Below are 27,832 nucleotides of genomic sequence, written 5' to 3'. Positions count from 1 at the left end.
TCTCCCTCTCCTCCCCCCAACTTGTATTAGCTTTTGTTCTGCCTTTCTGGGATTCAGCCATTTAGGCTTCTAGGCTTTAGGCTGTTATATTGGAGGGGTGAGTGTAGCAGCTGGCTTATTCGGTTCTAGTCTGGAAACTTTGGAAGTGGCAATTTCAGATGGGGGGTAAAAGACTGATGAGGTTTAGCAACTGAGATTAACCATCCTGGGAAAATCAGATATGATAATACCATGGCTGTGTAGGTCAGAGGGCCAAAGCTTGCAGAATACAAGGCTTCAGTTGCTCTGCCAGTGCGATTCTAAATCTCATTTCTTTATTCAAGCATTAAGGGTCCTACACACATGTAATTCTAGCATTCTGCCCCATCCCTCCTACATACCTTCTGATAAATATCACAATCTGTTTAATTCCCAGAGGGAACTTAACCAAAAAAGATATAGCAATAGCTTGTAGCATGATTGGTGAGGTGATAATTAAAAGCATTTTCTGGATCACAGGGCCCTAGCATTGCCAGATGCCATGATTGGGCAAACTTTGTTTTCAACCTATGCATTGTTTATATGTGCATGCAGGCAGAATTCCATACATGGGTTGTTTGGGACTTTTTTTTCTCCCTTACCTCAGTGGTTTGGGATTTTATTTTCTAGTCTTGGAGAGACAAGAAGAAGTGACTGTATAGGAGAGTTTGAAGGAAGAAGCTGCTTTACGTTTTAGTGGTGAGCAGTGTGGGAGGAGAACTCTGGGTACGAAGAGAGTGGTGTAAATTAATATAATTCTAGATTTTAGAAAAAGAGGGAATTTCTGAAAGAGCACCATTAGAAAGGCAAGGAGGTTGAGCTGAGGGGTAAAGAATTTATCATTGGTTACAGAAAGTAATTGACTTAACCGATGTCTTCTACTTGATCTTCACCATCCCTTCCACCAAAGCACTACATATTGGGTCATTTGCACAGCACTGCAGCAATGCTGGAGGGCTGGAAACTCATCACTTTGTGGTGTGGTGTGGTGTCAGGCTACAGAGGCAGAAGATTTTCACCAGTAAAAAGGAAGTATCTGTTCCCAAGGATCTCAACTCCACAATTCTCTGATTTGGGCCCTGTTTCAGGTTCTGTAAACCACCAGCTGTATTCCCACCTCCACAGATCTCCTGAGACCTGATCATTTTGGTCAGGGCTGGTAGATTTTCTGGCAAGAAGTCAGACCAGCTGGATTTTTTAATTTCTTAATGTCGATTCCTTTTTTAGGTGAGCAGACAGGAGTCTCAGTACTAGCACATGTGTGCTTCTCTTTCTGTCTGTTGCTCTCTTTCTCAACTCAGAAGAGAATTAACATGAACTCACCAACGAGTTCAATGTGGGAATGAGATCCTCTGGTGCAAAACATACCGGTAACAGTAGGCATGCTGGTGTGGGATTAAAAGCAAACCACTATCTGCCCAGTTCTCTGGTGGGCCCTTCCTATATCTTGAGCTGGATAGAGGTCCCAGCTGATTTTTTGGGGGTAGAATAATGGTTAATATTACTTATTTGAAAAAGCTTCTGATGTTTCATGGAGAATACTGATAGTCCTTGTTTATACACAGTTTTTCTGTGGCCTGTCACATATTTTGGCATATTTTCTCTCATCCCTTAGAGAAGATTCTTTGTAAGTGGGGAATAATCATCAGCAGCTAAGAGACTTGTAATCTGCAGTTCTCATGAAAAGAAGGTCTGTAGGTCAGGAACTGTCTTTTTGTTCTCTGTTTGTTTAGTGGTTTGCATATTGCAGATGAGAGCTCTAGGAGTTGTCACAATAGAAATAATGAACAACTGGGAAAAAGACATAATAATATGAAAATAATGAAAGACTGGAAAAGACCTTAGTCTTGATCTAAATCGGATTAACCCTGTAAAAAATCACCCAGAATGTGTACACATATACATAAAAATAATGATAAACAAAACAGTGTGAAAACTCACCTATTTGAGGCATATGAGATAAATAAACCATGTTGTCGAAAATGAGAAGTGAGCTTGTTCCCTTTCTGTCACATTCACTGCTGTGTCCATCAGAACTTTGCAGCTAGAGTCTGTAACTGGTAATTTTTGGTCTCTTGGTGATGACGACTGAATCGGAACAGTCTGTTTAGTGTAATCTCGAGTAGGCATTTCAGTGCCATGGTAGTAGCATAACTACAAACTAGAGGTGGTCAAAAAAGTTTCCACTGAAACAGATTTCTTTTTTAACTGGGGATTAGCGGGGGTATACACTTCACTGCTTTGTTTGCTAAGTATATTTTGATGACTGTGCTATTAAAAAAAATACACATCATTGATTACTAAACAATTCCAACTTCCAGCTAAAATATTTCTACTTAATTTTAATTAAAATTTGAAGTAAAATGAAATAATCTGGGGTGGGGTGTGTATGTACGTGTGTGTGTGTGTAGTTTGTACAGATTTAGAACTAGGAGTTTTTTGGGAGTAAAATTGCCAGATGCCCTCTCTTAAGAAAAGGAAGAGAATAAGCATTTTAAAAGTTAGAATTTTTGCATTTCATTTTGTGGCCAAGCTTGATTTCTTACAGCAGCAAGTGGTTTTCCTGCCATATGTACTAATAAGTATGTATGAAGTCAATGCTGTGCTTTAGGATCTATCTTGGTTGACCAGTGCAGAGAGTGAGATGGTCACCACTGTAGGGTAAGAGAATCAGTCACCTTTTGACTGAAAAAAAAGCTGTGGAGAAGGGCTGAAAATGGCAGAAGCCAGCACGTGGGAGTTTGAAGAGCGCTGTGGTTAGTTACTTCACAGATGAGTTTGTCCTGTGGGTTGTTTTTTTATGTGTGATGGGTTTTTCCACCATTGCATATTTTTGTACTTGTACTTTCTGAGTAGGTGAGGATGGAAAAATACATTAGGGGTTGAAAGGGTTTTTTTCTTTTTTTTTCTTCTGGTCTTATTGTTAGAGATCTGCACCAAAAATACAGACTAAATGCAATGCAGGTGAAAAGCAGTGATCTTTGAGCTCGGCCAGTCAACCGGAAAGCTGCACAGCCTGAGCAAGAGGGAAAGTACTTTCATTCTTATTGCATGGTGTGCTGTTTTTGTTGAGCTCAGTAGTTGAATTCTTTATAAATATTTTCTTTGTACTTTCAGAGAGTTTTTCCTTCTTTTTGATAGATCAGGCTTTTATCAAGGTGGTTTGATGTTAAGATTTGAAAGATTTGGGGACTGGTTGCTTCTCCGTTTTGTTATTTCTCTGTCATTTAGTGCATCGATCCATTTTTAGCATTTGATGAGAAAAGATTTTTAAATTACCAAATTGGTAGAGATTGCAAAGAGGCCCAGTAGAGGAGATGAACCTGCCAGGCAATGACTCTTTCATGTGGAAAGACAAAAAATCTATGTGAGGATGTGGAATGGGTGGAATTCATTGCTCTGTGCAGTTATACCAACCAGGAAGAGGTTGGGTTTTTTTTTTTTAACAAGAATATCATTACATTCTTCCTGCAATGAATACTTGTATTTAAAAATACTGTTTTAAGGAGTTCGTTTCATTCTATTTAAGACACTGGTGTAGTTATCCAAATTTTCATAGGATGAGATGCTAAAGAAACTGAAGTTAGTCTATAATTAAATCCCCTTTAACCATATTTGCAACAATTGGGACTTGGTTACATGAGGATTTAGTCTGTAAAATGTGCCTACTTATATGCAGAGGACAAGAAGGCCCTTGAGACCACATCTGTACTTGCAGTGCTCTGGGTGGACATACTAGAATAATCCCAGAAGCAGTATTGAGCTGAATAGCTCTAATCCTACTGTTCCTTCCAGTGAAAAATGGAAGGTGGAATAAACCCACTTTCCTCATCCTGCCTGTATGTGGCATTCATCTCAATGACAAGGAAGTTACTTAAAGGAAGTTTGTTTTGATTGCATCGATGGGGAGAAACAAACAAAATTAATCTAGTCTTTGTATATAAGTAGACCCAAGTGTTGCCCAGTTCATCTGACAGCTCTTTCCTGGGCACTGGTGCCCAGTGCAAGCCCCTTCTGCTTGGAAGCAGCACTACAGGCCTCAATTGAAGAGTCACCCTTTCTTCTTTGCTTTTCCCCTGGTTGTGGAGAGACAGTTACTTTGCATCTGATTCAGACCACAAGCAGCTTTATTTTCACTTGTGACAGCTGTTCAGTGAGAGTGAAGCAGCCAGTTCCTCCTCTCTGCTTGCAGTCCAGAACAGATACGATCTCTGCTGGTGCCCTAAAGAGTTCAATACCCCAGGAGACAGTAGAACAGACACCTCGTGCAATCCTTGGCCTATCTGCTGATGTGCCCTTTGAAGATCAATTTAATGCTTGTTCTTTTTGTGTGAGGAAGGAGGGGGTGTTTACAGGAATTGCAATCACCTCCGGTTGAGGTGAACCGGAATACATAAAGCAGGGAGTTGTTCAGAGGTCCTCTGACAGCCTTCTAGCACACACCTTCACCTCCCCCTGCTAGGATCCCATCTCTATGCTTCTGGACACCTACTCCCTTTTCCCACATACTGCATCCATAAACTGAGATCTGCCAGCTTTCCTTCATCTGCATGTCAGACCTTTTTTCTTGCTCTCCCTGGTCCTTGTACTCCCTGTATCACCTCTGACCTGAACAGAAACCATCATGCCAGCAGTGACTGGAGTAAGAACCATGCTTTAAGCAGACTTGGAGAGACTGTAACTACTGCCTATCAGCTGATTGCACATTGCAGGCTCTGTGGAAGCATCCACCCCACAACATGGATAAGTGCCTTTGTGTCACAGCTCAGAGCTGTTGCTCCATGCCACTGTGAAGTATTTCAGGTTGGAGAGTTTGGGGACCTCTGAGCAGAGATCAAAGTCTTATGAGCCTGTTTTCTTCTTGGGCCAATGTTGGTCCGATACTCCCATCTCTAAATATGAAAATATCATGGTTTGGAAGCACAAGGCAGTGTGTGATGAAAAATATCACTTTCTCTGAACAGTGTTATTTATCTACTTCCTTTGTCCACTTCATTAATGACTAAGTAGTGGTTGAAATAACAGAAAAGTCCAAGATTTTTTTAAGGCCATGTTTCAACATAAATCTGTTTTCTTAACATATCCTCTTTCTTTCCTCTGAGACATTTACTATCTTTTTGTGTTTAGAACAAGAAGAAGGAATGCAGCATGTGTTGTCACTGCCCTTGAACTTCTTTGCAAAGCTGGCATTGCTTCCTCCTTGGTTTACTTCACTTCTTGTTTTGCCTCTCTATCCACCTAATGCATCAGTTCGCAGGAGGATCCCTTATAAAATGGAAACCTTTCCAGTGAGGCATTTCTTTCCACCCTGTAAAAAGTCTCTGCTGTAAATTTGCTCCAGGTTTATTAGCTACTTTGCACCAAAGTCATAAATTTTAATAACTTCACAGAAGAGGATTTGCCCTCTTTAGATGGGGCTGACACAGTATGGTACAACGCACTTTCTTCCATATAATAAAATTAATTACAGCAATTAGCTTGTTCTGCCACAAGCCTTACACATATAGCATATCTGTTCATTTTGGGACAGGCTTTAGGCCTGGAAGGAATGCAGAATTAGGAATTGCAATCGAATGATGTCTCTACAGGGTAACAGCAGCAGGTTCCAGACATTTAACTGTTTAAATGCCTGGCTCAGGGTTGTGACAGCAAGATGTTACTCCTTCTGTTACCTAATAGCAGAGACACGTGATTTGAGGGAAGTTTGGGTATGAATTTTGTGGCTGTTTTATGCCAACACCAGCTACTTCTGGAAGTCTGGGTTCTTTGTAGTCAGGAGCCTGCAAGCGAGAGTGGGTGAATTGCTTCTTGATGGTGTGGAGTGGTGGCTTACAGGGGTGCAGTTACATCAACTGTGAGGAAAACACCTCCACACCCTCCAGAACTCACACTTAGTTCTCTCACTTGAATTTAGTGATTCCTACCCATTTCTAACAGGTGGGAAAGAAGGACTGTGTTGACTGCAGCTTATTCCACGAGAGGATTGCAAAACTTTAAAGCTGCTCCACTGTCTTATATTCTCCATTATCCTGTTTGTACAGTAATAGTATTTCACTTTTGTGGTGTTAGCACAAACCCAAAAATTTGTAGAACTTAATAAGGTAAATCACTTAAGTCATTTTAAGGGAATGAAATACAGACCTTCTAGCCCCTTGCTTTAATGCTTGTGTTTCCTCCTCCAGCTGGCAAATTAAATACAAAACATAGATGATGAGTAATTATTCTTGTTAGCACATCCACCTTCCCAGTAAAGATGGGTTACACTAATTAACAGAATAGCATTCCTTAATACTGAAACTTCCAATTAGGTGCTCCTCTGATGAGTTATTCAGGTGGAAGTTTGCTGCTTATCAAGATATTTGTTTTACATAAAGAGAAGCAGCCATCGTTCCTGGATGGCCCAACTGTAGCCTATTTTCAGAGTAGAACAGGTGTTCTGGAGACACAAGTATTGTGCACATTGGAGTGAGCTGCCATGACGTGGGAAGTAATTCAGGCAAGTACAGAGTCCAGGCTCTTTTCAAACTATTGTCTTGAACCAGGTGCTTCACTCATTTCTTTTGTAGACCTTTAATTTAAAGATCTAATCCAAATCCAGTTGATATTAATTGAATCTTTTATTACTTGGTGCAGGGGGTAAGGTTTGAGGTCTTTAGCTAAATCCTGTAGTGCACTGCAATCATTCCAGGCCCCTCTCTCCAGCCTGCTGCTCTCCTCTGCCTAATGCAGTCTAATAAAGTGTCCTTCTCACTGCTTGCAAGCTACCAGCAGTGATATAAATAATGATTATTACTGCACGTCAACACTTTTGGTCTTATTCTTTACTGGATGCTTTTCCAAAATAAAAGCTTTAGTGGATGAAGAAATTATGCTTGTGCTCTGAACAGTTGGGGGAGAGGCGGGGAGTAAGTAACAAACCCCACAACCTTGCAAATGTAAAAGTAGTGAAGAGTTTTAAACCTCAATCTTCCAGAAGCTCTGCTGGGCTGCAAGATGACTTTGTTATCTCATTAAGTTTTGCTTCCAAAACCTAATTCTTATAATTTAGATTTCTACATTAACTGTTACATTACTGATAATTTTGACAGAAACATAAGGCTGCTTTATTGCAGAGAAAGTATCTGGTCTAACTTTCATTGGTTTAGTTGACAAGGATCTCACTACTGTCCTGGGAAAGCAATTTTGTTTGTTGCCCAATAGATGACAGGAAGTTACCTGACTTTAAATCTAACTGTCTCTTACTCACTCTTGGCTTTTTAACAGTATGGACTGTGTGCCTCAAACAGTTCAATTTTCAACTTGCACATGATCATTTATACCCACATAAACTAGGGGTTTGTTTCTGAATTTCTTAGGTTTGTCTGACTTGTGCTATTCTTGAAGTGTCATTTGAAGTACAAACAAGTCACCCATCTATCTGTTAATCTTACACAGAACTTGTGATAAGTAAAGATGAAGGTCTTAGGCACCCTACCTGCCTGCATATGTGTATGTGCGTATGTATGGATCTCTGGTTGTGGTATGAGAAAGCTCAGGTGCAATGGCATTTCAGCAAGCTGCATCATGTGACATTATTGGAAATGCTTCTTTATTTTGTCATTGCTGATTGCAGCAAAGTGCATTTTCCTTTAGGGTTATATGAAATTCATATGATTTCAGAGACACCAGAGTGGTAGTTACAGCTAAGAGGCTCCCTTCTTTGCAAATCTTAGAAAATGTGTAGGATGCCTGATGGCATGAATCAATATTCTGATTTTTATGTCAGGGTATTGTGGCAGTGCATTCTGCTCCTTTAGCTTCCCTTTTTGTTATGTCAGTATACACTGTAACTCTGCTGGCCTGCTTCCCTCTCCTCTGTGCTCGTAGAAAGCTGGTTTGCTTGGGGATAGAATATCTAAAGAGGAAAAGACAAGTGTCCCCCATGCATGGTGCACCTCCAGATATTTAGAAAATGTACCGGTCTCTCCAAGAAGGTAGGTACTACTTTGCAACAGCTCTTTAATTCTTGGCACTTTGTCTAGGTATCAAAGGGTGAGATGGAGAACTCACACTGTACTTTTATAAATAAACAAGAAAGGTAGGAAATTAATGCAGGAGTGCAATCTATTAAGTACCATTTGTGATTACCTAGCTTAGGGAATGATCTGAGATGACTGATTAGAGTTTCCATGCTGAAACCTTCTTTGTGGCACAGTCCTGATGCAGTTTCTTTCATATTTATCTTCAGGGGCTTCTGTAAGTGGGAAGAGGGATTCTGGTTGTGTGACAGCAGCCCTTGGCAACACGTGGAGTCACAGCGTCAACACCAGGCTCATACTACAGTATCATGACTTGCCAAAAAGACAGGTGAGAAACAATGAATAGAATTTAAATAAAGCTACACCAGCAGTGCTTGGTCAGATGGCCTGTGTCCTTCAGCCTCTGTGGTTATTCTAGGTGTGTTGAGAAGTTGGCACTCTAGAGCCAATTGCTTATTTGGCGTGGGGGGCAGTCAGTGTCCTTTGCTTTTAAGGGATGGCCAGTGTATTCCTGTGTTAGGATGGGCTTATCTGAGTCACAGTTGGCACAGGCATACAAGTTCCTTGAGCTTTTAGTGCATTCCACTAGTGCATTGTGGAAATGAAAGGTAATCCTTAAAGAGCTTAGCTGCACAGGGATTTTGGGGCAGGAGTAGAAACCTTTTACTGCCATGATTGTTTTGCTGTCATGCTGTCTGCTCTTTGTGCCCAGTTTCAGCTGTGACTGTTAGTACAGGGAGCACTCTATCTTCTGTGACTGCTCTTTGTGAGTAAAAGCTTGCTACTTGCACCAGCAAGCTTACCTTTGAGCAGTAAGTATGGCACCAATTTTCTAGAAGTATGCCTGCAAATAGGAGAATGTTGAACCCTTTTCACGAAGAGACTTTATGCCTTTGAGTGAAATATAGTAGCATTCTGACTGCAATCTTCACCTCTTAATTTAGAAAACTGTGAAAAACTAGGAGACAAGACATTTGGGGGATGATTGAGGGAATAAGTTTTTTTTGTGTTTTAAAAACACCATAACCCATGATTTCATCTGTCCCTTGGGATATCTGTGGTTATAATCTCTTTTGGCTTTGTCTGTTCTGTGTTTCCGTTGATGTAACTCTTTCCAAAGGCTGTGACCCTCAGTCTTAATGTTATTGATTTTCTGCCAGTTAAAGTAGAGAGCTGTCAGAAAAATTGCTATGTGATATTTGTACCGTCTTACTTCTGTAGCATTACTACCCATGTGCATTCAAATTGGTCCTCCTGGCTTTACTGCCACAGCAAAGGTTTCTCAATTTTAGGTTGCAATCTTTAGAGCCAGAGAAGAGGAAGCCATCCTGTTTTGTTAGAAATTTATTTATTAGAGGTAAAATTATAATGATAACGCTCCTGTTCCTATGAGTAGTGGGCACAGTGGTAGTCCTCTGGACTCTGAGGGAGGAGGTTAAGTGTGTCAAAGGAAGGTAGAAAAGGCATCTTCTGGACTCACTTCTAAAAACCATGCATAGAAATGTACTTACTAGTGCTGCTCTTAGAAGTTCTTTTCTGTTCTGCTTCTTATTCTGGTCTGCAATGAATTCTCCTTTTCTACAAAAATACTAGGTTGTGCAAAATACAAAGCTGTTTGCAAATTTCCTGGATCACTTTGGAGTTACATGAGAGGTGGAGTTGGCCGAGGGTAAAGGGCAGGAACTGGGCTCTGTGCTACTTCATGATGCACAAAGTCAGCTAAAAAGGATTAAGAACATTCCTCTGGTGGGGAAAAAGAGAGCAGTTTTCCTAAAGAACATTCGGATATTACATGTAGTTTTTCCTGATTTTGTTTGAGAAGTAATAGATCACAAGGGTGTGAAAAGTTGTGTTCAAGTTTTTAAAATTATAACCTGCTTAGCAGAGTTTTCCTCTCTTCCTGACTGGATTTATCAGGTGCAGCACCTTGCTTAAGTGTGAAGCCATGGGCTCACTCTGTTTTAATTAGGCAGAGAAACTAACACTACAGTGAAGAAAAACAACCTTAAAGTAAATGTTAGCATATATTATTAAAAGCAAAGTAATTTGTAGTAGAAGTGTGATAGGTCTGTCCATGAATGAAATGGGATATGTCCACAATATCCTGTAAGTATTTTCCTCTTGCTGGTATCTGTGTCCTTTTTTCAGATAAATTCTCTTTTCTTAAACTCACAAAAATCTTTCAGGTAGACATGCAGTTTCCAGGAAGGCATCAAGAGTTACCCTACCTGTAGCAGCACTGTATTGATCCAATTACTATAATTGTATGCATGTATGGTCCTTTATAATTGCTTTTTACCCACTTTCAGAACTGAACTGTGGATAAAGGTACCTCAGTTCTTAAGATGCCATTTCAGTCATCATAAGGTGGTTCTGCCAGGAGATATTGAGTATGAGTGCTTTGAAAATCAGCATTTTTAAAGGAAACTTAACATGAAAATCCAAAAATTCTTAAGTCAGTAATCACATTTAAAAATTCTCATATTACTGTATTAAAACAAGCAAACAAACAAACAAACAAAAAACCAATGCAGAAACCTGTGATTTTATGTAGTCGTGGTTTTGAAGTGAAATTTTGCCCTGAAAAATTACTGAAAGCACACAGTCGTTCCAGAGATTTGAGTGAAAAGTAGTGCAAAACCAAGTTTTTCCTGCTTTTCAAAATTTGTAACCTTACAGAATCAATACTATACAAGGAATACCCTGTGTTGTCATAGAATTATTGAATATGCTGAATTGGAAGGGACCCATCAGGGTCATCAAGTTCAACTCCTGGCCCTGCACAGGACAACCATGTCCCTGGGAGCGTTGTCCAAATGCTCCTTGAACTCTGTCAGGCTTGGTGGTGTGACCACTTCCCTGGGGAGCCTGTTCCAGTGCCCAACCACTCCCTGGGTAAAATACCTTTTCCTAATATGCAACTTAAACCTCCACTGCCTCAGCTTCATGCTGTTCCTTTGAGTCCTATCATTGGTCACAAGAATGAAGAGATCAGTACTTGCCCTTTCATGTCCTCTCATGAGTATGGTGAAGATTGCAATGAGGTCTCCCCTCAGTCTCCTCTTCTCCATGCTGAACAGACCAAGTGACCTCATACAGCTTCTCCTCAAGGCCCTTCACCATCCTCATTACCCTCCTTTGGATGCTCTCTAAGAGCTTAATATCTTTCTTACATTGTGGTGCCCAAAACTGCACACAACATTCAAGATGAGGCCGCCCCAGTGCAGAGCAGAGTGGGACAATCCCCTCCCTCAACGGGCTGGTGATGCTTTGCCTGATGCATCCCAGGACACAGTTGTCCCTCCTGGCTGCCAGGGCACTGCTGACTCAAATTCAACTCACCATGGACCAGGGCCCCCAGGTCCCTTTCTGTGGCACTACTTCCTAGAATCTCATTGCCCCATCCCAGGTGCAGAATCTGTTACTTGCCCTTGTTAAACTTCATACAGTTGGTCATTGCCCATCTCTCTGATTTTTCAAGGTCTCTCTTCAGGGTCTCTCTGCCCTTGAGGAAGTTGACAGCTCCTCCCAATTTAGTGTTGTTAGCAAACTTAATATGGCTTTGAGTCCTGCGTCTAGATTGTTAATGAAAATGTTGAAGAGCACTGGGCTGAGGATGGAGCCCTGCAGAACCCCACTAGTGATTGGACACCAGCCTGGTGTTACCCCATTCACTCTTTGTGCGTGACCTGTGAACCAGTTGCTCATCCATCATGTAACACGGTTATTCAGCTGTATGCTGGACATTTTGTCCAGAAGGATGCTGTGAGAGACAGTATCAAAAGATTTGCTGAAGTCCAAAAAGATTACATCTACTGGCTTTCCTAGATCAACTAGGTGAGTTAGCCTGTCATAGAAGGAAATCAGATTCAAGAACCGCGACTTCCCCCTCGTGTAGCCGTGCTGGCTGTGACCAATGACTGCATTGTCCTCCAGGTGTTTTTCAATACTTTTCCATAATTTTACTGGACACTGAAGTGAGACTGACAGGCCTGTAGTTTCTGGGGTCCTCCTTCTTGCCCTTCTTTAAAATTGGGACAACATTCACCAGCTTCCTGTCAGTTGGGACCTCTCGGGATTCCCAAGACCACTCAAAAATCATTGAGAGAGGTTTTGAGATGACATCAGCAGCTCTTTGAGGATTCTGGGTTGAATCCTATCAGGCCCCATAGATCTGTAAGGATTCAGCTTGAGCAGCAGATCCTGCACAATTTCAGGGTCAACTGGGAGTTGATCAGTCTTGCAGTCATGGTCCTCCAGCTCAGGGCACTGAGACCACCTTGGTCCGTCAGCTGTGTTGAAGACAGAGGCAAAGAAAGCGTTAAACACCTCTGCCTTGTCTCTGTCCCTGTTTGTGAGGTGACCATCCTCACCCTGTAACGGGCTGATGATATTTCTATACTGCCTATTGCCATTAATATGTTTGAAAAAACTCTTTTTATTATCCCCCACATTTCTGGCCGGCTTCAACTCCAGCTGAGCTTTGGCCACACAAATTTTCTCCCTACAGCAGCAAGCAGCATATTTGTATTCTTCCCATGTCACTTGACGTTGCTTCCACTGGGCATACACCTTCCTTTTCCTTGCACAGTGGACACAATTTTTTCTTTCAAATGCTAGAATTCATTCTTTATTCAGTCACTTGACCTCCCCAGAATGCTCTTCCTGGCTCTACTTTCCCTCTTTCTTTCCCTGGAGGAGGTGGCACAGTGGTGACAGTCTGAGGGATTTTCTCTCGTTACATCTGACTTCCATGGTAGTAAAGTCAGTGCACTAATCCTCGATGCAAAATCCCACCCATCAAGAGAGAAAGCACCTCTTGAGAAGCACTTGGCCAGTGTTGGTGTTCTTCAAAACATGAACCGATAATGTAGTTGTTACGGAGGATTCACGCAAGTGGTTTTCCAGAAACATAGTATCTCCTGGACAGGACAGCCTACTGGGCTGCTAGGTGCTTGTTTTTAGTCATGCAGTATTTGTTTCTGAGAAAGTTCAGGGACATAGTCCCTGTTCCTAAAACTTTGAGGAATGCCAGGGCAGCAGGTAGCAGAACAAGTATGCAACAAACCTAGGGAAATTAAGTGTAGAACTCCTGTACAGTTGGGATTTACTTCAAATATTAAGTAAAAAGTGCCTTTATTTTGTTTGTCCAGTAGACATTTTCCAGCCAACTATCCCTTTTCCCACCCCACCCTTCCTATGTCTGGTGAACATTAGGAAGACAGCAGCCAATTCAGCAAAGTAATGAAATTTCTGGGACATCCTGCCTGCCTTAAAATCAGTTGGGTTTGCTTTATTGCTTGGATAGGAACAGGTTTCTGAATAAACAGATGAACTTTGCTCTTTTGCCTCCTTCTAGAAGCCAGTGTTCTGGTTTTTGTTTCCTCCAAGACAGAAGCAACACCACTGAGGGGGGCAGAAAGAGGTTTACAGTCTGCATTTGAAATCATGATGCCACCAAAACTCGCAAGCATGGACAACAGTAGGAGTCTTTTAGCCACTGAGGTGGAACTGAGCTGCACAATTTCCACAGCGGCACAGTGGCATAAGAACTTGGGAGAACATGGGAAAAGTTAATTGTTTCACGCAAATGCCATCATGAAGGGAATTATTTCTATGGATACTGATACTTGGTTCTCTTTAATCACTCTTATAAGTACACAACATTTATTTTCCTGAAATGCATATGTAAACATGCAGACCCTTCAAGTTTGGGCTAAAACCAACGGGGCTGGACTAGAAACTATCAGACTCCTCAGTTACCCTGATGCGTATAATTATCCTTCTTCCCTGAACTGTAGTGAGCAGGCTCCAAGGTTACGGTTTTCATATATGCTCAGCTGTCTTTAGGGGTCAGCATGGTAGGGTTTAATACATTGACATGCTATATTTAACATTTTGTTCTTGTCCGTTGGAGGCAAGGTGCTCGATTAAGTGAGATACTGGCCAGATCTGGCATGGCAACTTCTATGGGCCTGGTTTATTTTATAGTTTTCAAGGCATTTGTGACACTCATAATATTGTGTTAATGTCTGTAATGTGCTTTGAAAATCTTAGATGGAAAGTGCACATATAAGTGCTATTTTTATAACAAATCAGTGTTTTCCTATGGTATTTTCAAGAGAGAACATTTTGAATCACAGAATCATTTAGATTGGAACAGACCTTAAATCTTCTAAGGTTCAACTCCATCGAGTCCAACCAGTAACCCAGCACTGCCAAGTCCACCACTAAGCTGTCTCCCCAGGTGCCACATCTACATGTCTTATAAATACGTCCGGGGATGATGACTCCACCGTTTCCCTGGGCAGCCTGCTCCAGTGCTTGACAGCCCTTTCTGTGAAGACGTTTTTCCTAATATCCAGTCTAAACCTCCCTTGGCACAACTTGAGGTCACTTCCTCTTGTCCTATCACTTGTTACTTGGGAGAAGAGACTGAGTCCCACCTTGCTACAACCTCCTTTCAAGTAGTTGTAGAGAGCAATCAGGTCCTCCCGAGCCTCCTTTTCTCCAGGCTAAACAACTCCAGCTCTATCAGCTGCTACTCATACAACTTGTGCTCTAGAGCCTTCACCAGCTTCATTGGCCTTCTCTGGACATGCTCCAGCACTTCAAGCCCTCCACCATATTGAACCTCATACAATTGGCTAGTCCAGATTTCTCTGTAGAGCTTTCCTACCCTCCAGTAGATCAACACTCCTGCCCAACTTGCTGTCAGCTGCAAACTAACTGATGGTGTACTTGATCCTCTTGTCCAGACCATTGATGAAATAGGTCTGACCCCAATACTGAGCCCTGGGGAACACCACTAGTGACCAATCACCAACTGGATGTAGCACCATTCACCACCCGTCTCCAGGCCCAGCCATCCAGACAGTTTTTTACCTAGCAACAAGTACATCCATCCGCACCACGGAAAGCCAATTTCTCCGCAAGAATGCTGTGGGAAACAGTGTCAAAAATTTTACTAAAGTCTAGGTAGACAACATCTGCAGCATTTCTTTCATCCACTAAGTGGATCACTTTGTCATAGGAGGAGATAAGGTTGGTCAAGCAGGACCTGCCTTTCATAAACCCATGCTGTCTGAGCCTGATCCCCTGGTAGTCCTGTATGTGTTGCATAATGGCACTCAAGATGATCTGCTTCGTGACCTTCTCTGGCACTGAGGTCAGACTGACAGGTCCGTAGTTCCTCAGATCCTCCTCTGGCCCTTCTTATAGATGGGTGTCACATTTGCCAACTTCCAGTCACCTTTGACCTCTCCGGTTGACCAAGACTGCTGGTAAATGATGGACAGTGGCTCAGTGACCTCTTCAGCCAGCTCCCTCAGAACCCTCCTGTGGATCCCACCTGGCCCCATAGACCTGTATGTGTGTAAGTGGTATAGCAGGTCACTGAGCACTTGCCCTTGGATTAGGAGGGCTTCATTCTGCTACCTGTCCCTGTCTTCCAGATCAGGGGTCTGAATACCTGGAGAACAACTGGTTTTAGGACTGAGATATGGGCTGAAGCTTTCAAGATGTGCTAAGTGAACTGTTGGGTAAAGTGGTAAAGTGTTCAGGTAAAGTGTTTCAAATGCATAAGTATATGGTGACTCATTCTTAAAAAAAACAAAACAAAACCTCCTTATCTCAATCAGACTAATGCCAGACATAACCAAGCTGTCCTTGGTTACAGACCAGCTGTTTTGTCTTGTTCTGCTTACTATCCTATGAATAAGCCCTGAATAAGCATTCCAGAATTATGACAGTGAAGTAACCGTGGTACTCCCTGGACTGGGGAAGGGCTGGAAGAGAGCTAAGGGGAGTGGGGAGTGGGGATCATGTTTTACATTTATGTGATTTGCTAAGGCAAATTGTCATGATTCTTTACCTTATATTTTTTTATCATTTTAGTAATGCAGTTCTTTCAAAATGTGCAGATGTTTGGCTGTACCTTTACTGGTCATTGAGAAAATATATTAAAAATAGAAATAATGTAACTTGCTGCAGTCGTGATGGTTTAAGAGCAAAAGTGAGACTGTATTTCTCTCTCCCTTTAAAATATTGAATGTGGTTGTTACGTGGATTCTGTAGCTGTTGGATAGCTGTCCCATTTTAAAGATAAGAGCAGGTGAGGTTTCTGTCTATAAAAAAGGGAAGCAAATAAATGACAAAAAAATAAAACAATTTTAAACAAATGAAGTAGGCTGTGGAGAGCAAGCATACACCAAGTACTACTGTCTGGAGTTAACACTTTTTAAATTTTGCCTTAATTATCTGCAAGGTAGCAAATACAGTCATGCAGTTTGAAAATGGCATACAACTTTTATGTGTTGAAATATAGTGGAAGATTATAGCCTCATACCATAAAGGGTTCTTTTCACTTTGGTGAGATGGTAATATTTGCTGGGGAAAAAGAAAAGGCAATGAAATGTAATCAGACAGAACATGTAAATCACTCTGAGATGGAAAGAGTAAGGTCTAATACAAATAAAATACTAACAACATGGATGTGTTTTCTTCTATTAACTTTGTAGCAGTTACAGCTACCTACTCAAGCAAATAGAGAAGAAGAAAATGCAATGGAAAAAATATTTTTAATAGTCTTAAACATAGTTTTGGAGACAGAGGTGGCCACTATTGTTGAGAAATGTGAACAGAAAGCTTTTCACCTGCTTCAGAGGGAGCAGAGGAGAAGCTACTTCATTTTGACACAGAGGCAAGAAAGAGCCCTAGAAAACTGGGCAGTGAAATCAGTGTTTGGCTAAAGGAGGTCACCGAGGATGTGTGTAGGTTACCTGTCGTTATGGGTGAGGCAAGAAGTATTGCTTTTTGGGTTGTCTTCTGCTGAGCTAGAATTTGAGGAGACTCAGAAGTCCGAGAACCCTTAACAAATCCAGAAGAAAACTTTGTGTGTGAATTTTTAACAGAAGTATTAAGACAAATGAAGTGCCATTCAGCAGCTGTAATATGTGTTGGGAAAACTCATCTCTATATGTTACATGAATAATGTGCATTGTACAGTAATTATGTACATAGTGGACAACTTGTTTTTTCAAGTGTTCAGACATGAGTAGATCTGCAGATGGCAGTGGACAATGAGATCCAGTTAGCAGTGATAGAAAAGGGATATGGCTATTGGAAATGTTGTGTGTATCTGTTCTGAGCAGTCTTCTTATGTAGTATGCTTATCATATGGAAAATCAGCTCTGTGAAAACACAAAGAGATATTTTTATAATTTTTGTTAAAGATAAGAGTGATAATATGGAGTCATGGAAGGAGAAAAATAATGGAAAATTTTACAGAAAAGTAGATTATTTTCAGGTAAGATTAATTTTTTATGGTTCTGCATTACAGAGTATGCTTCTTTTGAAAAAACAACTGTGGAAAGACTGCGCAAGCATGTATTTGATACATTGCATGTATCTGCAAACCCTTCAACTTAAAGAAATGTTTTTTTCCTAAGATGCAGACTTTTGCCTCACCTCTTCTGTCGTTTGAATATTTTGAATCAAGACACCATGAAAGGTTGTTATGGCCTCAAATTTCCATGCATCTATACAAACCACATCCTTTAAAATACATAAACAAGCTTATGTGTTTTTTCTGATTAAAAAGGCTCTATACTGATAACCCTTATGACAGAAATCTTTTGCTTATCCTTAGATCATATACAACCATAAGCAGCAATATGATCTTGAGTTGCATGAGAACAGTATGAAACTGGACACAAGGCACAACTGTAGCATAAACAGATGGTTGTTAACATAGTATGATACTGACTTAATCCAGCAAAGTGCCAAATGAAAGGATGCCATAAAAATAGAGCCAGTTCATTAACAAGTGTCTGGAGCTCAAACATCAGTAGGTGACTTACTTTCCTGACTTGAGTGTTTGTTCATGTCTCTGTTTGCAGCAAGCTTCCTTCTTAATGATCTTGTGAAGGATGGTCATACAATATAACCATCACCATAGCCCTGTCTGCTTTAAATGGGTCTGGTTTTATGGTCCTCTCCTCTTAACAGGACTCTTTTTAGAGAGAAATGTTTCCATCATTCTTGAGCAAGAATTCATTTACTCGTGTCTTACAAAACAGTAATTTGTTATCTAGGGATCTAAGTAGAAATGAAGACCTTAGGTCAAATAGAAAAGAGCAGAAGAAGAAAACCTTTTTATCTGTCATTTTTTAAATAAGCATTGCAAGTTTTCTTTATGAGGATTATTCTAATATCAGATGGACAGTAGTAGCAGCAGCTGTACAAACTTCAAGCTCCTTGACCTGTAGTTCAAAGCATCCTAAACAGAGAAGCAGGAACATCTCTGAGGCAGAGGCAAACTCAGTCATTAAGTTATACTGAGCCTTCCTACTGAGGCTGGTGGCAGAGGTGGGTACTTTCTGGTATCTTTGACTGACAGATCAGTCAGCTCTCAGAAGAGACTCCTCTTTGGTTGCTGCTAACCTACACCAGTTACAAGTTAACCATCTCATATTATGTTATATTTTCAAATTACTATGCAAGAGCATTTGCAGACTGATCTCTGCAATGCCCTTGCCAGGTGCTCATAACTGAGGAAACAGAATCATAAGTGTCTGGCCAGAGTAAATCCTCTGCAGCTGGAAGCAGAGCTGGAATCTCTTCACTGCCATTAAATGCCAATAAGCTTGATCTTGCTCAACCTCTACTGCCTTTGTTTCAGGCTCTTACAAATCTTTGTATTTCATTGTAGGATGCAGTTCCTCAGCTGTGAAGGTACTCCTGCTTCCCTCTGCAGTTTTCTCTGCAGATTAACTCACCCCCTGAACTGGTTTTCACTGTGGTCACTGGCTTTTGTCTTGAATCTCTCTCCTTAGCATGCAATAAACTTTTTCTCATCAGTGTTCACCATTGATAAAAGGTTAATGAGACTGAGGCTGAAGCTTTATGGCAGAACTTTCTCACTGCTTCCTTGTTTCCAGTTTCTGTTGATACTATAGGTGTTTTTTCTAAGCCTCAGCTCTAGAAGTCACCTTAAATTCCTGTCTCTCCTCTTTGCAGACATCAAAACTGTTCCAAGTTGCAAGTACCCAAGAAAGACAATAGCTAGCACTTAAACTTTTAGATTATTAAAATGCTTGTCTAGCCTCCTATCTCCAGTATTGGTTAATGCAACATTTCTATTATTATCAACACCTTTTTTTCCCCTCTTTCAAACGCACCACAGAAAATAGAATTGTTACCTTGATGAAACCTACTTAGTCACAGTGATGTTATTGTTTTAATTTTTATGTATTTTCTCAGTTGTGTAACTGAGAAAATGGTCTTTTGCCATGGTCTAATTGATAATTGTGCACCTTCATGTCAATCAGGTGGCAATTCTCAGAAATTTGAGCTATGTCTCCTTTTCTTTATTGGGAATCACTTAATAGTCAGGATGGGAGGGGTAAGATTACTATAACAAAATCTGTTCTGAGTATAAACAGAGAACTTCAGTCTGTGGTGCTGTTAATCCAACACTCTTTACAAACACTATATTTCCAGTTAAGTAAAACAGCATAAAAATGGGAGAGAAATAACCAGATATAACTTTCAGGTTCTGATCTGATTTGTCTGAAGAATGCTCTGTTTGTAAGCTTAAGTCCCTTTGCACAGAGAGAATGAACACAAACTCCCTTCCTGTTTATACACAATCACTTTTCTGATTTTGAATTGACTTCAGTGTGAGTTTTCCCCTCAAAACAGAGTGGAATTAACCTAGGGCAGATTCTCTCATCAATATCTGAAGTGCCATCACTCCCAACATCAGAGTGGCAATGGTGAAAGTTGTTTATCCTTGGAATGACTTGACAAATCCCCCTGCCTCCTATCTTCTACCACATCCTCATTTTTTTTCTTTTTTTTTTCTTTTTTTTAATTTGAAAACAGAGAAAAGCAAATTAAAATGCCTAACTCAAATTTAAGTGTTTATTGTTCAGAAAAGTTCTACTAAGTCTGTCTTGGAATAGAGTATACCTAAAGCTTTAAGACATTCTTAATAGTGAAAAATATCAGAATATCATTAGGAATGAACTGGACAACATTAAGTAATGAAAATATGTTAGGATATAAGGTTGCTAGTAGAAATAATCTGTAAAATAATATTGGGCATTACAAAGGAGTTTCTGTTTTACCTAAGGAGCATACAAGCTCAAAGTGAAGCTAATACTGGGGTGGTTTAGTTTATTACAGAAAAACTAATGTAACAGTAGTATAATTGTGAAAAGGGTCTAGGCTATCCTAGAATAGATCAGGCAATGTTTTCCAAATGTATCATTGTGGAAAGGCGCTGGGCACATCTCTGCAATACTGGAAATTTTTGTTCAAGCTACTTTCTGCTTACTTCTCTATCTACTTTCTTCCTAGCTAAAGTCTGTGCCAGATAGAATATATTTATCGACATAGCAACAAGTTTGAGCTGTCTCTGGTAAAAAAAATAAACCTCGCATAAAGTTTTAAAACCAGACAAGCTTTAACATATTGACTTTGGTGGGCAAAATGCATGGCATCTTGTGTGAAAAGGTAGGGATCTGACATGATTCTTGTATTCAGGCATTACAACTTTTATGATGCTCCAAACATATTAAGGGAGAATCATCTCAGAAGTTTGTATATCTAGGATATTATACTCTGAACTTGAATTTTTGCTTGACTTATGAATCTTAAATCATTGAACTGTTCTAAATTGACAGCATAGGAGAATGACAACCAGTGAGTGATTTTTAAAATTTACTGTACAGAAAACAGTGTGGTTTTTTTTCAGTTCAGCCTTATCAGTTTATCTACACTGGGCAGGATCAATTCATCTAGAGGGGTTTGCTCTGCATAGGCTTTTTAATCTTTGATCTCTCTAATTCCTGTGATTTTAGCTGTGCTGTAAAAACAGGCTGAAAAAGAAGAAACTCAACTGCTTAGAAACTGAATACAGACTTCTGACCCACTTTAATGAATAAAACCCATTTTGACATACCACTGCCTGAGATAGACTGCACCTTGAAACAGAGGGGTTTTTATCTCCAATGTTGCAGATGTAATGGGAGCTACCTGGCCAACTTTATCACGTCTATCCATCATATTGCATCAAATAATAAAATATATAATTTTCACAATATTACCTTCCCTTGGACTGATTGTTGTAACTGTTGGAAAAATACAATGGGATTTTAGGTCATCCACTCTAATGGGAATGGAAGGAATGTGTCCAGGAGGTGATAGTGTATTATAACCACATGGTGGAAACATTGGAAGATACTTGGGACTAAAAGGTAAAAGGCATAAATAGCTACCTGAGCCATCTTGCTTCCAGCTCTCACAGGTATTACTTATGCTGTACTTTCATTAGGGAAAGATTTGTAAATTGCTCAATCCATGTTGAATTTCAGTGTTTCTGACTTGTGATTGATAGATAACTTCAACTTCTCAGATACTGGTAAGAAGTACTGTAAAGTACAACCAGTTAATGAATTACTTCTTCCTTGAATATTCATATTGGAGCAACACTAAATTGAAAATAACAAACAAGGTCACTTGTCAATAAATCCCCCTGTCTCATCAAAAAAAGTGACAGACCTAGGTTGCAGTGTAGCGTGTAAATCAGTACTGAAGTTCTCCACTGGAAAGAGCTCATTTGATTTATCTTGGGTTTGCAAGGCCCTTTTACATTTGCGTCACAGTGATGGTTCATGGTCTCTCTTATCAGTCATTTCCTACAAGTCAACTCGGAATCTCTGGCAGAAGTTCTTGCACTAGTCCTGAGTGAACAATCAGTCTTATTTTTTTCTGCCATTTGATTTAATTTGGCTGTGCAGATATCTTGTGCAGTTCAGGGTGTTTACATACTGCACAGCATTGAACTGGAATTTATGGACTTCAGGTCACAAAGACACCTGAGTTGGCCTTGTACAGAACTGACAGTGGTCTGAAAGGCCTAGTTTGGAGTCTGAGCCAATGAAACCTTATCATGTCTGAGCCGGCACTGTCATTTTTTTCAGCAAATTGATGGTTCTGATCCAAGTTGTATGTTTGTTCTTCACTGCATGTCACTGAACTTATTTCTTTCAACATCACTATTTATCTATCTAATAATAATATGAAACTCTGTATCCACAGTCATTTCAAGCTACAGATAGAAAATCACCCAATCCCCTCTTATGTTTTGTTAATATTTCCAGCTGGATGTGGTACATATATCAAAAACAAGAGAAAACTACTTTTCTCCTTTTTTCATACATTTGTTCTTACTTCTCACTTGTGATTTTATAATGGCTATCTCAGTCTTCATTTGAAATAACTGAGCAAGCTGGAAGGAGAACACAGAAGTGTAAATAAGCAGAAAAAAATCAGAGTTTATTACTAATCTAATACCAACTATATTTAATTGATATTAAATATATTAAAAAAAAGACAAACAACTTACTGGAAGACATATAGTAAAGGTTGGCATTTGGGTGCCCTTGCAGGAAAGAAGAGTTTGAGAGAATTTTTTTCCCCTGCAGTTGTGCATTTTCTTTGTAATGGCTACATTTTTGTCCTTTGAACGTAACTAATTAACTTTTGTGAAGTTCATATGTAGTTAGGATCCCTAAAGTCTGAATTTCTTAAGCATAATTCCCATGCAAGAGAATATCTAAGAGGTGTAAATGCTGCTCCCAGTAATTTTGTGAAAAGACTGACTATTACATCTGATCTTTGCTTCTGTTTCTCCTCTGACATAAAAAGGTTTATTAACCTATTGGTTGTTGTTTGGGGCATGTTGCCATCAAAATTTCAGACCTGATGGGTTATAAAGCAATGTTTCAGGTTTTAAAGGGCTGACCAGTCTTTAGTGCATCTGTGCCATGCACTGGAACAGGAATGTTTGCCTTCACCTGGTGGGGCTTGTTGGGCATCCTCTACCCTGTAGAAATGTAAATGAAGCCTCCTAAAACTGTTCATGTTTGTTAGGGAAAAGTTTTTCGAGGACTCTTATTCAGCAGTTGTACATTCGGCAATACAGATGATGTTTATAAGGCCATCAGTCTTTCTGTGAGCACATTGTTTTCCAATTCCTTGGTAAAATCTCTCCAATAATGTTCTTACTAGAGAAAATCTGACTCTTGCAGAAAGATTATAATTAAATTTTAAATTAAATTTATCACCTTTTTCTTAACACTGATAGAGCGTGACAGTACTTCAAAAGCACACTTATTGCATCTCTATGTATAAGCTCACAGATCTTTAGCATAATCTTTTTCTTGTCCATGTTGTGTGATACCCAGTGGACTCTAAAATACACTCTTTACGTAAGATAATACTGCTGTCTCTGACATGAGACCTTAGCAGCGTTGTCTTAGCTTGTCTCCAGGGACTTGACTTTTATGAACAGAGCAAAGTGAACACAAAAATGGTTGGAAAGAGTTTAATGTCAAAGGTGTTTTGCAGCCACTAGTGTGGGTAAAAAATATTTATGCTGTGGTTCAGGACTTCAACTTGGTTGAATCCCAATCTTTCTGGCTCAAGTCTAGTATTTTAGGATTATGCCTTTATACCAAGGAAGTATGAAGGACACTTGTTTTTACTGATGTTCAAAAACAATGAATGCAAACTGAAGAGCACACTTGTGATGCTATTTTACAATGGATTAATTTTATTTCCATTTATAAACCATATTGTTGGTCTTTTTCATCATTTAGAAAGCCAAAAGAAAGTAAAAGAAGGAATGAGTATTGTCTAGATAAAGATTTGAGACAGATCAGAAACACGCATCAGGGTTGAATTTACAAAAAGATACTTTTTTATCTGTAGAATATAAATATGTGGCTAAAATTATTATAGATACCTGAAGAATAATAAAAGTAATGAATCATGATAGCAATGCACATGCTAATTACATACTTAAGAATGTATATTCCTTATGTTGTGCTGCTGAATTACACCAAGCTGATTTACTCCATGCAGTGACATAGGCAGAGGAGCCAGCGGCTCATCTCTGAGCGTGTGCCTCTGTGGAGGAGAAAGTGTGCATCTGCTGGGCTTCCGAGCCGTACTCCCCACTGGTCCCGTCTCTTCCAGTCAGGTCTGGCAGGCTGGATTGAAGCAGCTGTGTATTCTGAGAACTGCTCTGGTGCTATTGTACTGGTACTGCCTTAGGAGGGCTTCGTGATTTGGGACTCATGATCTTGAGGATAAGGCAGTGTTCCAGTATGTGTCATAAATAAGTATTGTATCCTTCAGCCTTTTTCTTATTTCCAGAACCCAAGTGAAATGGAATAGTATGAAAGGCTCTGAAAAGCTACATAAACTTTATATTCTGTTCTTCTCACTACTGGTGTACTATAAATTTCATAAGTGACCATAAGCTGCCACATAAGAGAATTCTCATGGGAACCTGTGTTTATACTACTCAACTACTTTATCCAGCCATAGCACCATCCTCAGATCCCTTTTCCCAGCACTGTTTCGTTGTGGTAACCAGGATGCTCTGGCTGACTGGCTGCTTTCCTGCTTAGTAAAAGCTACAAGCATTTTCTCCAGCATTACCCTTCGTGTTGGACAATTTTCAGGGCTTTGGGCCTCGAAAGTGTTATAGCATAGGAAATTTTCATGGCAAAGTTCTTGTGAAGTTTCCTGGCCTAGGGAGGACTCTCCACTGGGAAAATTAGGAGAGACTCGGAGACAGAAAAGATGACAAATTTAATTTTACAAACTAGGGAATAAGGCGAATGGCAAGAAGACATAAAACGCTTCTGGGAAGAGGAATTTCATAGGATTTGTTGTTAGGTGAATTGAAAGGAGCTGATTGGCCCTACATGCCATGTATTTCACATTGGGGAACTTTGACCAAAAGTCTGACTTCAGCAAAGTATACTGGAGGCAGTATACTGGAGGTAGCCTAGTTTTGTGTGGTTCTCTGGCCATGTTGCTGCAGTTTAGACACAATTTGGATACACACTGGGACTGCATTTTCTTTTCCAATTAAAACTTGAAGGCACCCAGTGTTTGCCTGGGCAATGCAGTTCCCTTCCACTGAAGTTATTGTTGAGTTACGTACATCAGTCAGGAAAAGGCTCTCTGGGTTTGTGGGTTCAGGAGTCTGCTCACAGTCTGGGAGAGGAGAGCTAAGGAAAAGCAGCGTTTTGTTAGATTTGCACTCTTGCATTCAAGACAGTTGTTGCTCTGGAGCACATCAGGGCAGTTCACCTTGGAAAGTTTTGGTTTTGTTGTCTGTGATTGTCTTTGACACTCATTTGAGGTTTTGATGGTTTCCTTCCACTCAAGTTGTGTTTATTCAGTCCAAGGATATTCAGAACTCCTCATTATAGTGCCTGAAGCTAAAACCATGTCTGAATGGTGCTACATATTAGATGCTGACTTCTCTCACTTGAAATCCAATGTTTGGCACACCACAAAGACTGAAACAATTTGCAGACTGGTCATCTGTTGCTAGCAACTGCCTGAATAGGCACAGCCAAAACACATGCCTTTTTTCTGGTTTTATTAGTGGGGGAGGAATTGACCCCACTGGATATTTGAGAAAACAGATAGCAGAGCTGTTTCTTATTGATCCTTCTGCTGAACCCTGTGGTTAGGGTAAAGTAGGGTACCTCTGGAGCTGTGCCTACCTGGCAGAAAATTAATACAGTGAAGTTGCTACAGGTGTCTTATTTCCATATATGACTTTCATAGTTGCTTAATAAAATAGTGGCAAAGTTAGGAAGAACACTCAGGAATCCTGACTCCCAGTTCCTGGCACTGTGCACTATGAAAAAGTCCTTTATATATATATTGCTTTTATAAGAAAGACCTGAAGCCAGCCAGGTATAGCAGGCTTGAGATTTGCAGTGTCCTCTTCCCTGGACATGCCCACTCCCCTGTTTCTCTTCTATCCTTAAAAGATTCTTGGTTTTCATTTCTATCTCCTTCTTTTGTTTGTTTTCCTTCCATTTCTTTCCTTTGCAAGTATCGAATGTCTCCTGTGGGAGTAAGCCCAGCCACATGTGCATGCAATGATAGTTTATTTTTATTGGAATCATTGCCTGTGACTGTTATTCATTACTATAGGAAGAACTGTACTAACAAACTGCTCTGAGATATTTTTTTTTTCTGTTGTAAAAAGTCTTGTTTTGTCTGTAGCCATTGAGAGTATCCACTGATATCATTAAGATATTGAGAGTTTGGAGCTCAGACGCTTGTGCTGCCTCCTGAATGTCCTGTTGTGTCTGGGTTCAAAAAGCAGAATCTTAGCACCTCTCAGCTTCCTAGTATGATGTCTCTTTAGGTCAGCTTTTCAACCATCTGTCCACATCTTTGCTACCTCAGCAACTCAATTGATCTCTTATTGGAGAAGAATTTGTGGTTGCACAAAGTGCAAGCACAGTCACTGGCTACTCTTAGGAAGGTAAAGGGTACAGCCAACAACATCACCTGACCAGGTCTGCCTGTGATGAAGTGGCTGATTCAGAAAATACAAGTAAAAAGTACTATGAAATGCTTCTACCTCACTTGCACTTGTAGCCTTGACACTGGATAAATAATCCTCACTTTTGTTTTCCAGTTATCACACATTTCTGTGTCACTGTAGGCAAGACTACTGTGTACCCTGTCTTTAAGGCCATGTAAGGAATTCGTGGTACTTCTTTAAGATCAATCTGTAGTATAAATAATAAAACTACTGGTAGTTGAATTGGGAACATATGCTTAACATGAATGTAAGATAGAGATGTAAGCAGCCTAAATAATTTCACATAAGAAATACAGAGGCATAGAATTAATTTTTGCTGATTAACCACTTCTGAGAGTGGAGCACAGTAGAGGAAAGGTGAGTGATCTGCCTAGGTTTACCCAAAAGAATATAGGATCTTACCTTAAAAGTTATTGCTAGGATGAAACAAAAAGTCAAGAAGTGATTTATCTGAAATTTTCTATTATCACATAGGTTCATGATTTCTAGAGATTTGTTCTAAATGTTTCAGAATCTTTGCTTCCCACTAGCACTGACTCTTATAATCAAAGGTAGTCTGACAGAATTTAGCTGAGAAGGCTCGATATCTTTGATAATAATTTAAATTTGTTAATGTAAGTGTCATGCTGATATTTCAGCATAGAGATTTCTTTCAAATCTCTATCCCATGCTGAATCCATCTCATGTTTTCCCTCAGACTTTTGACAACTTTCGCTTCATTAATTTTCTTACTCAAGTCGGTGCCCATGGTTGCTGTTTCCCCTGCAAAAATGTCTTAAACGCATCTGCATCTCTCCCTCACTCACTTTTTCTTAAGATGAGAAATAGGGAATTCTTGGCTTTGCAGTCTTAGCAATGTTTTTTAATACATGAAATCTGTATGCATCACACTAAAAAAAACCAAACAGATGTGCTGCTACATTTTGAGGGATTGAAACAACAGCAGGATGGTCAGTTGCCTTTTGAGTCTGTTCATTTTGCTGTTGTTTCCAGATGTGGGCTAATGGACATTTCTAGGATGTACACATAAACTCTGCTTGCCTACTTTTCTGCACTAATTGGTTTGAATTTATGAAATGTCTCTCATAAAGTGTCTCTAGCAGCCATTGTTGCTTTTCATTAAATTAGTAGAAAGGAAACTCATTCCTAAATAGTTTCCTTTGGGTGGAATTTTCCTGTGGGGAAAGGGGAGATACAACCCATTTAAACTGCTCTATAAAGAGTTTTATTGAGTTGTGGCCCATTAACCTGGCCTTGATGAAAGTCCCTTCAAACAGCTGGACTTCAGAGAACCACATCTCTCAGGTGCTGTGCATGGCACAAATTAAATTATAGTTTCCTAAGAAATCATTTTAATCCA

The 27,832-nt window shown here is 40.0% G+C and overlaps 1 protein-coding gene across 11 annotated transcripts in view; it reads left to right on the top strand.

Moving 5' to 3' along the window:
- Positions 1–27,832, top strand: part of RAD51B (RAD51 paralog B) — a 439,031-nt gene that overhangs the window by 224,140 nt on the left and 187,059 nt on the right. For all 11 annotated transcript variants that reach the window (XR_003538278.1, XR_003538276.1, XM_027708196.1 and 8 more), the window contains one exon: positions 8,246–8,364. Coding sequence is in view for 9 of the 11 variants with exons in the window: in XM_027708196.1 (XP_027563997.1) it covers positions 8,246–8,364 (119 nt within the window). In the remaining 2 variants the exon portion in view is untranslated. The remainder of the gene's footprint in view (positions 1–8,245; positions 8,365–27,832) is intronic.

The sequence above is a fragment of the Neopelma chrysocephalum genome, unplaced genomic scaffold (assembly GCF_003984885.1).
Source record: "Neopelma chrysocephalum unplaced genomic scaffold, ASM398488v2 Primary Assembly neopelma1_24, whole genome shotgun sequence".
Taxonomy (NCBI): domain Eukaryota; kingdom Metazoa; phylum Chordata; class Aves; order Passeriformes; family Pipridae; genus Neopelma; species Neopelma chrysocephalum.
Note: the sequence above shows the minus strand (reverse complement) of the source record. Positions and strands in the feature narration are given on the sequence as shown.